Source organism: Mytilus edulis, chromosome 2 (genome assembly GCF_963676685.1).
Source record: "Mytilus edulis chromosome 2, xbMytEdul2.2, whole genome shotgun sequence".
NCBI lineage: Eukaryota > Metazoa > Mollusca > Bivalvia > Mytilida > Mytilidae > Mytilus > Mytilus edulis.
This window is the reverse complement of record NC_092345.1, coordinates 65,435,073-65,449,388: the sequence shown is the minus strand read 5'-3', so window position 1 is coordinate 65,449,388 and position 14,316 is coordinate 65,435,073. Positions and strand designations below refer to the sequence as shown.

The 14,316-nt window shown below is 31.4% G+C and overlaps 1 protein-coding gene across 1 annotated transcript in view; it reads left to right on the top strand.

Moving 5' to 3' along the window:
• The window catches only part of LOC139512690 (uncharacterized), a 30,248-nt gene extending 19,014 nt beyond the window's left edge, over positions 1–11,234 (top strand). Inside the window, exons 3-9 of the mRNA XM_071300518.1 lie at positions 243–457; positions 894–1,050; positions 1,496–1,707; positions 3,421–3,614; positions 6,876–7,279; positions 8,484–8,788; positions 10,402–11,234. Coding sequence (XP_071156619.1) covers positions 243–457; positions 894–1,050; positions 1,496–1,707; positions 3,421–3,614; positions 6,876–7,279; positions 8,484–8,788; positions 10,402–11,126 — 2,212 coding nt within the window. The 3' untranslated portion in view covers positions 11,127–11,234. The remainder of the gene's footprint in view (positions 1–242; positions 458–893; positions 1,051–1,495; positions 1,708–3,420; positions 3,615–6,875; positions 7,280–8,483; positions 8,789–10,401) is intronic.
• Positions 11,235–14,316: the final 3,082 nt, after the last annotated feature.

The window sequence follows — 14,316 nt, the reverse complement described above, 5'->3', positions numbered from 1 at the left end:
GAATCTACACTATCTATTCAGCACACATTGTAGATATATGCACTAGTAGAAAACGTTTACTTTGTGTTAGCTTGCATTTTCTGTATTTTAGGAATGTTACCGATTTGTTCAAACAAAGTAAGACATATATTTTCTAAGCTATTGCAACAATTATTATAATTTCTGTTTATGCAATATTCTAAACAAAACAAAATTCAAACAAAATATGTTCAGTCTGTTGCATTGCTAATTTTTCTTTTTAGTAATGGTGGTGTAGCTGTAACTGATGGGCGGTTTGGAGCAGGGACTGGACCTATATTGCTAGATAATGTTATTTGTATTGGAGCTGAACAAGACATTTTACAGTGTTCATACGATAATCAGACAAATTGTGTACACAGCGATGACGTTGGTGTGATATGTAATGTAACTTCGATCTCTACGACCAGCGTACCCATAACTGTACAACCGTCAAACTGTATGTTTAAATTATATCAAAACGCTTTATTTTTCTTGTTTGTGTAAAAATACAATCTAAAAATACACATCAATCTCAGCAAACAATTTCATTTGTATTTACATGTACATTAGTAAGGGAAATTTTAAATGAAACAATCACTTCGATTTGAGGCGATTTTCTCAAATTATTACAATAAATATGCAAAGACTTTTTACTTCATTTTCCATAAAAGATTCGATACTTTCCATTTGTTTTCTTTTATTTTCTTAAAACTTCCCCCTCATTAAGGTTTAATATGATGCATTGGTTCAAGGTTTAACATGTTTTGAAATTACTCACCCACTTGTTTTATCACAAATATATTTGTTTTGCATCTAATGAAACAAATAATCATCTAAGCAGATACTGTTGATAACATGTACAAATAATGGAATAATTGTTTTTATCAATTTAGGTACACCTAACAACCTTGATATACGTCTAGTCGGACCAGCAAATTTAATCGGTGTCGGATATGTAGAGGTACTGAGAAACGGTGTATGGGGATCAATATGTGACGATCTATGGGGGAAACAAGATGCCAGGGTTGTATGTCAAATGTTATGCTACGAGTAAGTAAAATAATAATACTATGAACACCACGTACGTATGTTTTATGCATTAACTTAATTATTAGATTTACCTTGGAGCCTTTGCACTTATGTATGAAAACCCAATATTCTAGTACAAAGGACAAAAAAAAATAGAAAATCGACCTTAAACAAAAACCAAAAAAGGTAATGTATGTACAGAAAGGCAATAACAGTATACCGGTGTTCAAAAGTAATAAATCTATTCAGAGAAAACAAATTCGAGTTACAAACTTAAAACGAAGGAAACACATCAACTGTAAGAGGAGAACAAAACAACAACAGTAACATTGAAGTGCAACAAAAACCAACGCCAACATACACAAAAACGAATTAATTGATAACAACCATCATATTCCTGACTTGGTAGAGGACATTTTAAGACAAACAAGAGAGAAAATAACACTTATTTTTTCCTTCTTTGCAGTCCAAACAATGCTCAAGCAGGTGCACCTATAGATATTGACCATGCCAAAGTTCAAGTTAGCACAACTTATCATCTCGATGATGTAGAATGTACCGGTACAGAAACTAACATAAATCAATGTCCGCAATCTAGCGGAAATCACAACTGTGACGCCATACAACAGGAATATGCCAGCGTTACTTGTGTACCTTTAATAAATACAAGACTAACTGGTAAGAGTTATTGTCTCTATGACTCGATAGTACATACTGAAGTTCGTGTGTGACGTTTGATTTAAGGAACCCTCCCCCAATTATTTTTTTGTTTTGAGGTCAGCATAAAGCAGTAAAGGTACATAATTGACTTAAAACATTCGTTTCAACATTTCAAGTCCGTGAGACATATGACAATTTAGTAGTAGAGCAGCAATAAGAACTAAATCATCATAGTGTTATGCTTATGATGTATATAAGAACTAACTTATCCTAGTTTTATGGATACATTGTACATCACAATTAAATCATACCAGTATTTATAGATATACTGTACATCAACTATAATAAAAAGAAACTTTAAGAAACTTTGGTAAAGGTAAACTAAATCAAAAAAAGAAGTAAAGCATTTCTTGCTGTGTTGAAACCGTATTTGTAGTATAGGGCTGTTTTCTGCTCATTGGTCGGGTTATTTTCTCTCTGACACATTCCCCTTTTCCATTCTTTATTTCATTTCTGGCTTTTATTCTTCCAAATCAAATCGAAATAGATTCATAACTATCTCATGAAAAGCAACTAACTTATAAGAATAAATAATAAATGACTAGAATCGCTTGGACAACAACTTCATGTCTCTATCTTGCAATACTATTTATATTTTGTACAAAGTGTGTTAATGTATTTGTGCACGTATCTATACCATTATATGTATGAGACTAAAATTATATGTAAAGAACAATTTTGATACATGTATATAAAAACTATATACACAGTCATTAATCAACCCAAAAATCGGACATCCATTTATTCTGCATATTTGAAATCAAATGTCACACCCAAAGATTGAGTAAGTTTTGTCGATTTGATTGCGAAACTGTTATAAAGAAATACTTAAAATGTTTTTTAAATGCAAATTTGACGTATGACAGGTAAACGAGCGACAACTCAAATCTTTCATATGACTTGGGTTGTAGTGTTATTTCTCAAGCATTAGAAATTATTTCTATTGTCACATTATAATGGTACAACAAAAAATGTATAATAAACTAGAATAAAAAACGAGATATTTTGCATTTTCAGTTTTTGCAGTTTTTCTTTATGAATGCAAAAGCAACAGATTCATTGCAGTTAAGAAGCCATACCAGTTTAAAATAAAATTTCTCTAAGACAGAATAGTGTTAACTTATATGTGAATAAGATCTTATCCGTAAAAAATATATTTCGACGTTCTAATTTGGATTTTAGATAAAAATCTTATTTCGATAAACCTTATATGAAATATATCTCGCTCATTTATTATCCTTGCATGACCAAATTTGGCCGGATAGCATTTTATCTAATATTAAAAGGTCCATTATGTTTTGATTCTTACAAACTTTTAGAATATGGCTTTCAAAACTTAGTAGGCTATATACGAAACTCATATCTTGCACCAACGGTTCCGGTATTACGTTTTGTACGATGCATTATATTTTTAAGTAATATTACAAGTATGCAAATTTGATAGTTTGATTGTCCATATGATTTTTCGTCTTTACAACAAAATTAAGAACCTCCGTATAGAATTATATGTTGTAAATTTCTTAAGTCATATTTATAATTCTAGACTAATAAGTTATATATGAGTACTGTACCCCAAACATCTTGCAATTTCAACTACTGTTAAACATATACTTATATTCATATGATCTTTATGTGTAAATAATGCATACCTTATTTTTCCTGTCTTATCAGCACCGATTCCCGATCTGATTTGTGCAGATGGAAATTTCAATATCCAATTTAGTCGGATACAAGATCCCAATTTGGAAGAGAGACATTTGACCATTTATCATCCTTATAACGGACCATGCAATATGGCAAAACAAACTTCTACTAATATTATAACAGTTACAATACCTTATAAAGATTGTGGAACAGCCGTTATTGTAAGTATAATTATCAAATTAGCTTTTAAAAGGGTATTTGATACAAAGTATTCAATTGATGAATAAATCTTTGATCTCTGATTTTGTGCATCTCTTTATATATTTATTCCTTTTTTATGGAAAAGATTATTTTATGATCTTTGTGTCTGTTTGTCCGTTCGATTTTTTTTCTGGCAGCTCTTATGGTATACTAAATTAGTGACCTTATTCTAAGACAATTTCTATTCTTTATGGCTATGTGTACCATCAATTTCATTTGAGCAACTGTTTTTTTTTTTAATTCATATTCTTAGTTTTGTTGTTTAATTTTTTATAAGTGTTCGTGTTTGTTTGCTTTGTAACGAAAAGAACTCTGAATGAAGTGTTATGCAAAATTGTAAAAATTCCCCATTCCAAACTTAAAGACAAATTGAAAGAGTTGGTATTGCTTTGTTTCATAAAACAAATGGTCAACGTAGATACAAGTATCTTGTCTCAGGGAGGGAAAAATCTTACTTTGAAAAGGATCACACTGATTCAAACAAAAAATTCCCTGAAACTGATATTATCAAGATGCTTGATTTCTCGATTGACAACATATTAGTTACGTTTGGAGGACGTATTTTTCAACAAGGTGTCGGCATTCCAATGGGAACTAATTGTGCCACTCTTCTTGCCGGCTTGTTTATTATGAGTCTGTCTTCATACAGGAACTTCTTAATTAGAAAGATAAGAAGTAAGCAATATCATTTAACTTTACTTTCCGCTATAAACATGATGTTCTCTTACTAAATATTTCAAAATTTGGTTACCATGTTGAACGCATCTATCCCATGGAACTAGAGATAAAGGATACAACAGATACAGTTAAGTCGGTCTCATATCTTGACTTACATCTAGAAATATATTGACCATGAGGGTAGGTTGAAAACAAAACTTTACGACAAACGAGATGATTTCAGCTTCCCAGTTGTGAACTTTCCATTTGTTTGTAGCAACGTTCCCGCGCTTGTTTTTCCTATCATGATTTCATTGATAGAGGGTTGCTGCTCACTAACCGTATGAATAACCGTTTCATAGATGATATCGGATATGTTTCTTACGTCGTAACTACCTTCCATTTTCGTGAATGTGACTTACCGATTTAGACTTTTTACCGGGTTTGTAATAACATCAGCAACACGACGGGTGCCACATGTGGAGCCGGATCTGCTTACCCTTCCGGAGCACCTGAAATCACTCCAGTTTTTGGTGGGGTTCGTGTTGCTCAGTCTTAAGTTTTCTATATATTTGTTTCTTGTGTACTTTTATTTGTCTATTTGTCTTTTTCAATTTTTAGCCATGGAATTTTCAGTTTAGGTTCGATTTATGAGTTTGACTGTTCCTCTGTGGTCTTTCGTCCCTTTTTTTGTAACAAATAGAACAAGGAAACAATGTTTTGCAAATTTGAGGTTTTATACAGAGAATTCTATCAACTAACCATTTTTTTTAAGCTGATTATTTAAAATTAAGAAATTTTAAGTTTAAACTATTCTTGAATAGAATCCAACCAAACTAATCTTCCTATAATTGAGTCTTGGTGTGTCTAGTTTAAACATAACATAACCCTACATCCACAAAACATGACCGCCACGTCTAGGTGTCTTATGAATATGAGTTTGACTGTCCCTCTGGTTTCTTTCGTCCCTCTTTCTTAATAGCAAAGAATATTTTATAAGGGTTTGAATGTTAAGAATATTAAGATCCACCTGTATTTAAAGTGTGATTTGAATTTCATCGTCACTAAAAATCATCTGATGATTACTTATAGTATTGATTTACCTTAGATGAACTAACATGTATCAGCAATGAAATGATCGCATCATTAAAGGGGTGACTGCACTTTAATGATTCTTTTATGACAAAACAGCCTAGTATCATGAATACTATACTATGGACGGACAGAAAAAGCAAACTATTACCAGCAATTTAAGATTTTCAAAAACATTATTATGATTTGAAGCAATGACTTTTCCTACCAAGAGTAGGCGGTTCTCTCCAGACTTCCTCCACCATTAAAACATGACCACCACAAAATAGCCAATATTGCTGAAAATGTGGCGTTTAACACTAATCAATCAATCAATCTTCATTTTGGTTAGATATTCATGTAAACTTTTTCATCCTTTTTATATGATTGCAACTTCATTGTAAACATTCTACATTGATACAAAAAAAAGTCATGTAAGTCAAAATGATACAATCCGTCCATTTGAGACCCATTGTTTTCCTCCGAATACTGAAATTTGAAAGTTAACAGTGTTCGGTATTTTTGTAATTGTACTTTTAATTATAGATTATCGACGGTTTCTGAAACGAGAAGGCATTAACGTTCTCAGTTACATTTTCATTGAATTCGACAGTCCTGAAATCAGATGTGACCGAGACACCTCCTCTAGTTTGACTGACCATTAATAATCTTTTGATCGCTATTTCCCTTTGACGTCGTTGATAACATTGACAATGCAAGTGCGCCTTTAGTTGCTAGCGATAATTTTCTGTCTCAAACAAGAAGCATGATACGAAAATTAACACAAACAAAATCAAAGGAAAATATACATAGAAAAGGTGGTAGCTCAATATTAGAGTTTGGATTTCTTTAAAAATTAAGCGATACAATTTCCATTAGGAACTCCTTTTACGGCTAAATCTGTGCCGATTTTACTATGAAGTCTCGTAAACAATTATATCATAGAATGGAATGTTGATATATACTACTTTTTTATTTATTCAAAGGTAAAAAAAAATAAGGACCGTCCGGCATATTTTCATCATTTATATGCCTCACATGTGCATTTATACTGGTTACATTCTAAAGTTGTGTCTCTATGAGACGAAACATAGATATCTTATATTGGATCCAGTACGTCAATAAAACAAAATATCTATGAATAGTATATGTCTCCCCAAAACCAGCGAGTCTTGACAAACAGCTGTATTTACAAACTGCAACATATGGGATCTGATATTATGACTAAAAGGAACATAATTCGTTTAAGTTTAAATTTGCATGAGGAATATTGAATCTTAGTCAAAAGGTGTCTACGAAGAATCAGAGAAACATTAGTTACAACTCATATTATAATACAATTAGACTTACAGCCCAATAGTAGCAGAATATACCTACTGGTAAAAAAACTCGATTATTTTATCAGAAAAACAATGTTGTTTTATACAAAATGTCTACTGTATTTCATAATTAAAAATGCTGTTAATCCATATGTAGTTTTCTTATTTCCATAGCTTAATGTCACTGACATTATTTACCTCAACACTATAAAATATGACTACACACTGGTTCAGACTGTTTCTGGAGTACAGATTGTGCGTGTAAACACCTATAAAGTCGAAGTGTGTTGCATTTTCCCACGTGAGCTTGAAATAAACAAAGGATTTACTCCCCTTCCAGAGAGCGTAAAGAAAAAAGCACCCGGAAATTTCAGTATAATAATGACATTGTACAATGATTCGTTTATCACTTCCCTAAATCAACCAGTGGAATTGATACTTGGTGAATGGTTAAATGTTGCACTGAAACTGGAAGATACAGAGGGCCATCCCGATCTTAAGCTGATAGTACCAGACTGTAAAGCAACCCCATCTGACCAGCCAAATGACCCAACATATTTTACCTTATTTAGCCAAAAGTAAGTTGTTAATTACATTAAACGAAAAAAGGTGTTTTTTTACGTAGTCTATTAGTAATAACTGCTATCATGGTATGACATATTATTTATTTCCAAACACTCGTGATTTGTACTGGATTGTGGTTTTCATATTTATCATTCTTCATTATCAACAGCACTCATTTCAAAATGCTACGTCTCATACTAGTTTGATGTGTTTCAGTATTTGATTTTGTAATTTGTTAAGGGACTCTCCGTTTTGAATTTCCCTCAAAGTTGATATTTTGCTTTTTAGCTGTGCAATGACTGTTGGACGCCGATTGACATATAAAACATGGATTAATGAAACTATTTATAGAATAAAATATGTTTTTTTTTTTATTCTAATACTAATATAAATGTAAGGAGTAATTAAAATTTCATTTTGTTCAATACTAGAGATTCTGACAACATTGCTATGTTTGATGAATCAAAATAATAGATATGATTGGTTTTAACAAAAAGAACACGCACAGTTGAAAGACACGATTCTGTCAAATCTTAATTTAAAATTTAAGTTACACAAATCATTACATAATCTGCATATTATTTTTATCATTAAACTTCTGACAAAATACAATTCATATTGATATTTTTGTGAGCTGTATATTAAAACTAAATTGTCATTCAAGATGATTGACATCAAACGCAAAATGGAAAGGGATTAATATAAGTTGCAAAACTTGTTTCCCAATCCACTCTAAATAAGTATGTTTAAAAAAAAACATCAAACGAAACTCTTTGTATGTTTCTATTTTGAACATGACCTATGAAATTTTTCGACAACTAATAATATTATAGATCGATTCGGTGGCATAATATTACTCTCCTTTTTACTATCTCAGCTTTAATCGTTGCATATAAATTTTAATAAGCATGAACCACCCGCGAGAAAAAAATCCATAAGAAGCGGGTCAAAAGGAGTCGAAATGGTGAAATGTGATTCTGCTATGCATGCATCATTGAGAGTGTTTTAATCTAAATCAGACAAATTATTTTGTTTTAACATCTTATATTTTAAAACATTTGTTTAATTTCTTATTTGAGAATTTCTAAGGAAAATTACTGATAGTTGTAAAGTTGAAATAATCAATTGAATGCGCGCGTGAGTTATTTTTATTATGGTTCTTCTGCACTAGCTTTTTGTAATCATATTTAAACATAAGCATTTACTTTCACATTGTAGGTGTGCTGTCGATCCAACTCTGGGTTTCTTTCCTTTGAATTCTACTACATTTGGATTCCGATATCAAACATTTAAATTTTATCAATATGCAAACATTTACATTCATTGTAATGCCTGGGTATGTCTTACAACAGAGAAAAATCAAGACTGTGATCGAACGTGTAACTTGACAAACACTGTCGGTAGGAGAAAGCGAGATGCTTCTTCCAGAGACGTGTACCAGTTGCTGAGTCAGCCACTAAACTTTAAGCAACAAGCAGAAAATTCACTGATAGATCGAGGAGGTGGATGGCAAGTAGATATAGGTAGGTGAAGAAATGATAATGGCTGTGAATTTTAAAAAGAGACAATAAACCAAAGGGACAATCAAAGTCGAAGAAAAAACGATAACATAATGGCAAAGCAGTAAACAATGTCGAAGTAAACAAATCCTGGTTACAAACTAAAACCGAGGGAAACACATAAATTTTATTAGGAAAACAAATGAACAACAGGAACTTGCAACAAAAGCTAACGCTTACATCTTACATATATAGAAACGAACTATTTGATAACAACGGCCATATTACTAACTTTGCACAGTACATTTTAACGAAAAAAGGAGGGAGGAAATTGGTTTAACGGCTAACCTATCCATCTAGAATACATGTATTTCATTTGTCTTTTACATGTCTATGTCAATTACTAGCTATTTTATGTCATCCTTATGTAATTAGATTTACACATTTAAACACATTGTTTATGGGGTTGTTGAATTGTAGCATAGATGAAGGTAATACATTGTAGTAGTTTATCACTGTTCAATAGTCATATTGAGTCCATTTAACAGAAACAAACCAAAAACGCGCATCAAGTATAAGAAGGGAAAAAAAGTTTGAAAACACAACATCATAAAAAAAAGGAACAACAGAAACAATGAACTGCTACAAAGACAAACCTATATAGAAACGAACTATGAACTATGGGATAACAACAAGGGCAGATTAACTCAAAAACTGAATAAAATCCTTTGTTGTGCTAATATAAGGTTTTAAGGAAGCAACCCAATTTACACATAAATAACCCCCAGAACAAGTGCGTTTAGTTCATATAATTCTTTCAAAACATTTGGTATATTATTTTTTTAATTAAACTTTTAGTATACCCTTTAATTCCATTTATTTGTATCGCACACGAATATATCGCGATATAATTATCAAAAGGTTAACACAAGTGTTCTTCATATTTAAGTCATATAAGAATAATAAAAGGCTTACGTGATGAGGTAATGCTGGTTTATGTTTTCTTTCGAGAGATGTAGAATGATAAGTCATTACTCATTTACTTTATATGAAATTCGATATCTCAAAGCATTGGCCGGCGGGGAGTTCCCTTGTTAGTTCTAAAAATGAAACTATATAGAAAAGGAGTCAAAAGGTTCCTTTAGTAATTAAGAGTTAAAGGTCAAAGTAACTTATCAAAGTTGGTAAATATAAAGATATAAGGTGAGGCTTTTGTTTCTGTGTGATTGGTGCATGTTTACTTGTACATTCTTAAAGAAACTTGTTTAAAAGGTAGGTATTAAGACAACAATAAAAACTATGATGGTTTTAGGGAAAAAGAATAAATATTACGGTCATTATTATAAGAATATACAGCTATACATTGCATTGAGATTGAAAACGCTTTTTGCGGACCTATAGAAACTTTTAGTTAACACTATTTTCTTCGGACATAAAACCACGTAAGCAACACGGGTCTTTTTCTAATATTAGATTATAATACCCCATAGAATCTAATGTCATATATGTGCACTAAATAATCTTAACTCAAATATTAATCAAATTTGAAGATATGTGACATTAATTTGACAACTTCTACGGCAATTATACCATCTATTATTATAAGCACATCATAATTCCAATTATTATTTTTATAGCTACAACACAACGACCATCAACGTTAAGTGCCACCTCCGCCATTAATATGCGTTCCACAAAACCCACAACACCTGTATCGACAGTAAACCCAACTGGAACTACCAGTAAATATATAAAAGTTATAGATGTCGGATCATCGACGACAGATGCTTCTATTGTAACAGAATCAGTGACGGATAAAAATACACCAACATCATCGCCACATCCTCAATCACAAACAACAGTACAAGCACCGGCATCGTTGACGACGAAACAAACGGTGCCGGTTTCACTAACAGTGAGGAATGGTTTGACGCCTACAACTCCAAACAATGTTCAAGTAAAAACTTCGCTATCTTTTTTTCCGTCTCATAACCCATTCAAGTTGGACAGTTCTACCGTAAAAATGCATACAACTGCAACAACTAAACAAATGGTGTCTGGCTTACCAACATCTAGCTCTGGTTTTAACTTGACAACCTTAATTCAGACGAATCAAAACAATGCGAAAACAAAACCTTCAACACTTTCTCCGTCAAATAGTCCAACCAAGATGGATTCTGGTGTAACAACAAAAGGAAAAGTAACCCCTAATAGTTTTATGAATGTTCCTGATCATAACAAACTTTATATCGGCGGTTTAGATGGAAAGTTTACGATTATGTCTGACGCTTCAAGACTGCATGTGTCTTTTAATGGTGTGATATCCGCAATAGTATGTGGGCTATTTTTAGTACTGCGTTAGGTTTATTGTTGGTAATATAAGAACATATATTTTTTAGAAAACAGTGACAAATTATGCATTTTTATGAAACATGAAAGTTGGATTTATAAATGTTTTGCTCTGTGAATATGATGTTACTCTTATGAGTGAAAATATAAAATATTTCGTTTGTCATGACTAAATTCCATTTTCATTTTTAATCCATGTTCGTATGATTTTACAATATAAAATGAGAAAAAAAAATCTACTTCAAAACTTTAAGCTCGTATATTTAATAGACTTATAGACATTAAGAAACCTTTTTAATAATGTATTTATTTCATCTTCGTATATATCGTTTCTACTATTTATTACTCTAAGCAAGCATTTTTGTTTTGTTTGGAAATGAAATATTTCGATTTCAATGCAAACTTTATGTGTAAATGTATCTCAGTGGATAGTTATAATTTTATTATACATTTAAACAATAAGATCAGTTTTATCAATATATTGTCAATTTTCATCATTGAACTAATGCTTCTTGTGCGATGGGTTTTTTTTACAATAAAATGAAAATCTGAGAAATCATAGTGACTATTTATTTTGCAGTCAAATTGATATCGTAATTGTTATTGCTACCATTGGGTCGATGCATCTTCTGTTAGTATCCGATGGTATCACTAGAAAGTAACTCGGTACTTGCGAAGACATACGGATATTGTTTGATTGAATTTTGTTGTTATAAATTGTTTAAAATATATCAAATCAAGGAATATGTATCCTTCGTGCAAATATTTCATTCCTATACACATTTGGCTATACTTTAGATCCTTTTTTGTTTGATAGGCGCTTCGATGGTATGACTAGTTCTTTGAATTGCAATTATGATGGCCTCGGGCATCACAGAAGAAATGAAAATGTTATAATGTACATCTGTTGCAGTAACATTGGTACCGTTAATGATTTTAAAGTATGTGTTCTTTTGGTTGATTATACCTTTTATACTACGAAAAAAATAGTTTTTGACCTATGTTTATTTCATGAAGAGGCAATGGATCGATATATTATTCGGTTGTCAAATGCTCCTTGATCGGGTCGTTGTCTCTTTTCCATTCTCAATTTTATACCTGGAATTATAATAGACTTTGGTATGAGTTTGCTATGCTGTAATTTTTTTGCTGAATAGCAAATTTATTGTCTTATTTGTCAAACTGCTTGCGAATAGATTTAGTGATGAGTTGTGAATACTGTCGCAAAGAAAGATAAACAAGAAAGTCGTATGAAGGGGGAAAAGATCAAGTATAATGATAGTCAAGAATCAATTTTTAACTTGAAAATGATTTGTAATAATTCAAATCTTTCGGAAGTCGGATTTTACGAGAATGAAAATAACTCAAAATACATACAAACTTCGTAAAAAGATGTTGCAACTTGACAAATCCCAAGATATTAGGCAAAGTTCAGTCCTTCTGTATATTTAAGATTTATCAACAGGGGTGAATTCTGAACTACTAACTTTACACTCATTTGTTCGTTTATTTTAAGAGGTGTTCAGCTTGTTTCAGCTTGGACAACGAATGTTATTAACCTGTAAAATAACAAATATTGAATTGTCTGATAGGATTCCGAACATGTTTTAATTGACAGCAAGGTATATTTACTTCTGTAGTACAATTCCTTCACTAGTTAACGGTACAAAAAATAACCTCAAAATTAATCTGTAAAGCGAATATTTGGGATCATCTACGACAAGATTATATTGTCTTTAATGAGTTGAAAAATTATGACACTTAAAAAATAATAAGAATTGTGGTTGTTTATTCGTTTAACGAATGCGAATATAACATGTTCTGGTTTCAACATTTTTAAGTGCACAGCCATCATAGAATATAACTCGTTTTTTCATTTATGTACATCTGATGAAGTCATTTTTAAAATGAAAAAAAAAAATTACTTAGTTGTTGCAATATCAAAGATTTCTCTTCTTGCGTAAGGTGATCAATGACGTTGGTTTGAATATCAGATATTCTTTCAAGTTCATAGTTCTTATTTTCCTACCACTTACACAAAACTTACAAATCAAAACTTGATAAATAAATTGCGTCGAACGCACTTTTCTTGATGAAGTTTTTAGACTTGAGTTTCTTTAAAAGCTACATAACCGGGTATTTATTAACAGTAACATTCATCTCAGATCAACGTTGACTGAGGGAGTTGAAACCTTTGTTTCATTGTAGGTTTGTTATAAACTGGTCAGTATTGAAGCGTTGACCACACCTTCCTATTTATGTACTTAAATAGTGGTATGTAGCAATGAGATATTTGTAAACTTTTAAAATAAGACAAATTTTCTCAAAACAGTTTATTATGGTAGGTGTAAATACATTTGGATTTTTTTGTGCAGACGCATAATTTCTACCGAAAAAACATTTCACAGATCGATCTTTTTATGTCAATTAACTGCATCTCTTCCCCGGCAGCGTAAAAAATCCTATAAAGGGCAATGATGTTTTCGATAAAAGAAAGTTGAGTACACCCTTTTATGTAAAGATGTGATTGAGTTTGCATGTCTGTTTTGAACCCATTAATATAGTATTTGTGTGAGTTTTTCTAAGGAAATTAGTCTTCATCCTCTGACATTTCTAGCGTTTTTTTACTTTCGAAAATTCCCTAGGAAAACTAATCAGACAATAGTTTTAGTTGGCCTAGGGGTACATTAAATTATGCTTAATATATAACTGATACATTTTTTGTCATTATAAAATGCAACCGTCTTGTTCGGGTCGTAATAATGTTATATGGATAAGTCCATCAGTTTAAAGATACAGAAATAGCAAATCATCCCTACAAAGGCTTTAATTTTCAAGATTGAAAAAATACAGACTTAGTTAAAAATAATTGACTTAGCAGAATCCAGACTGTACAATATGTAATCCGACTCGCTTGAAATTTACATATTTTATTACCATCCGTATGGTTTAAACGATCATCAACATAGCATAATAACAAACAAACACAAAAGTGAAATACAAAATTCACGATTGTCAAATAATGTAAGGAGTTTCATCAAGTTTCTCTTAAGTGATCAATATTTAGTTTCCTCTCCATATTTTCCCGCAATATATTTGTGTTAAAATGTCTAATAATAAAAATCAACTATCAGCCTTAAACAAATTACTTTGACGCATTTTTATGAAACCCGAATCGAAGAAAAAAAATCAAAATAACGTAA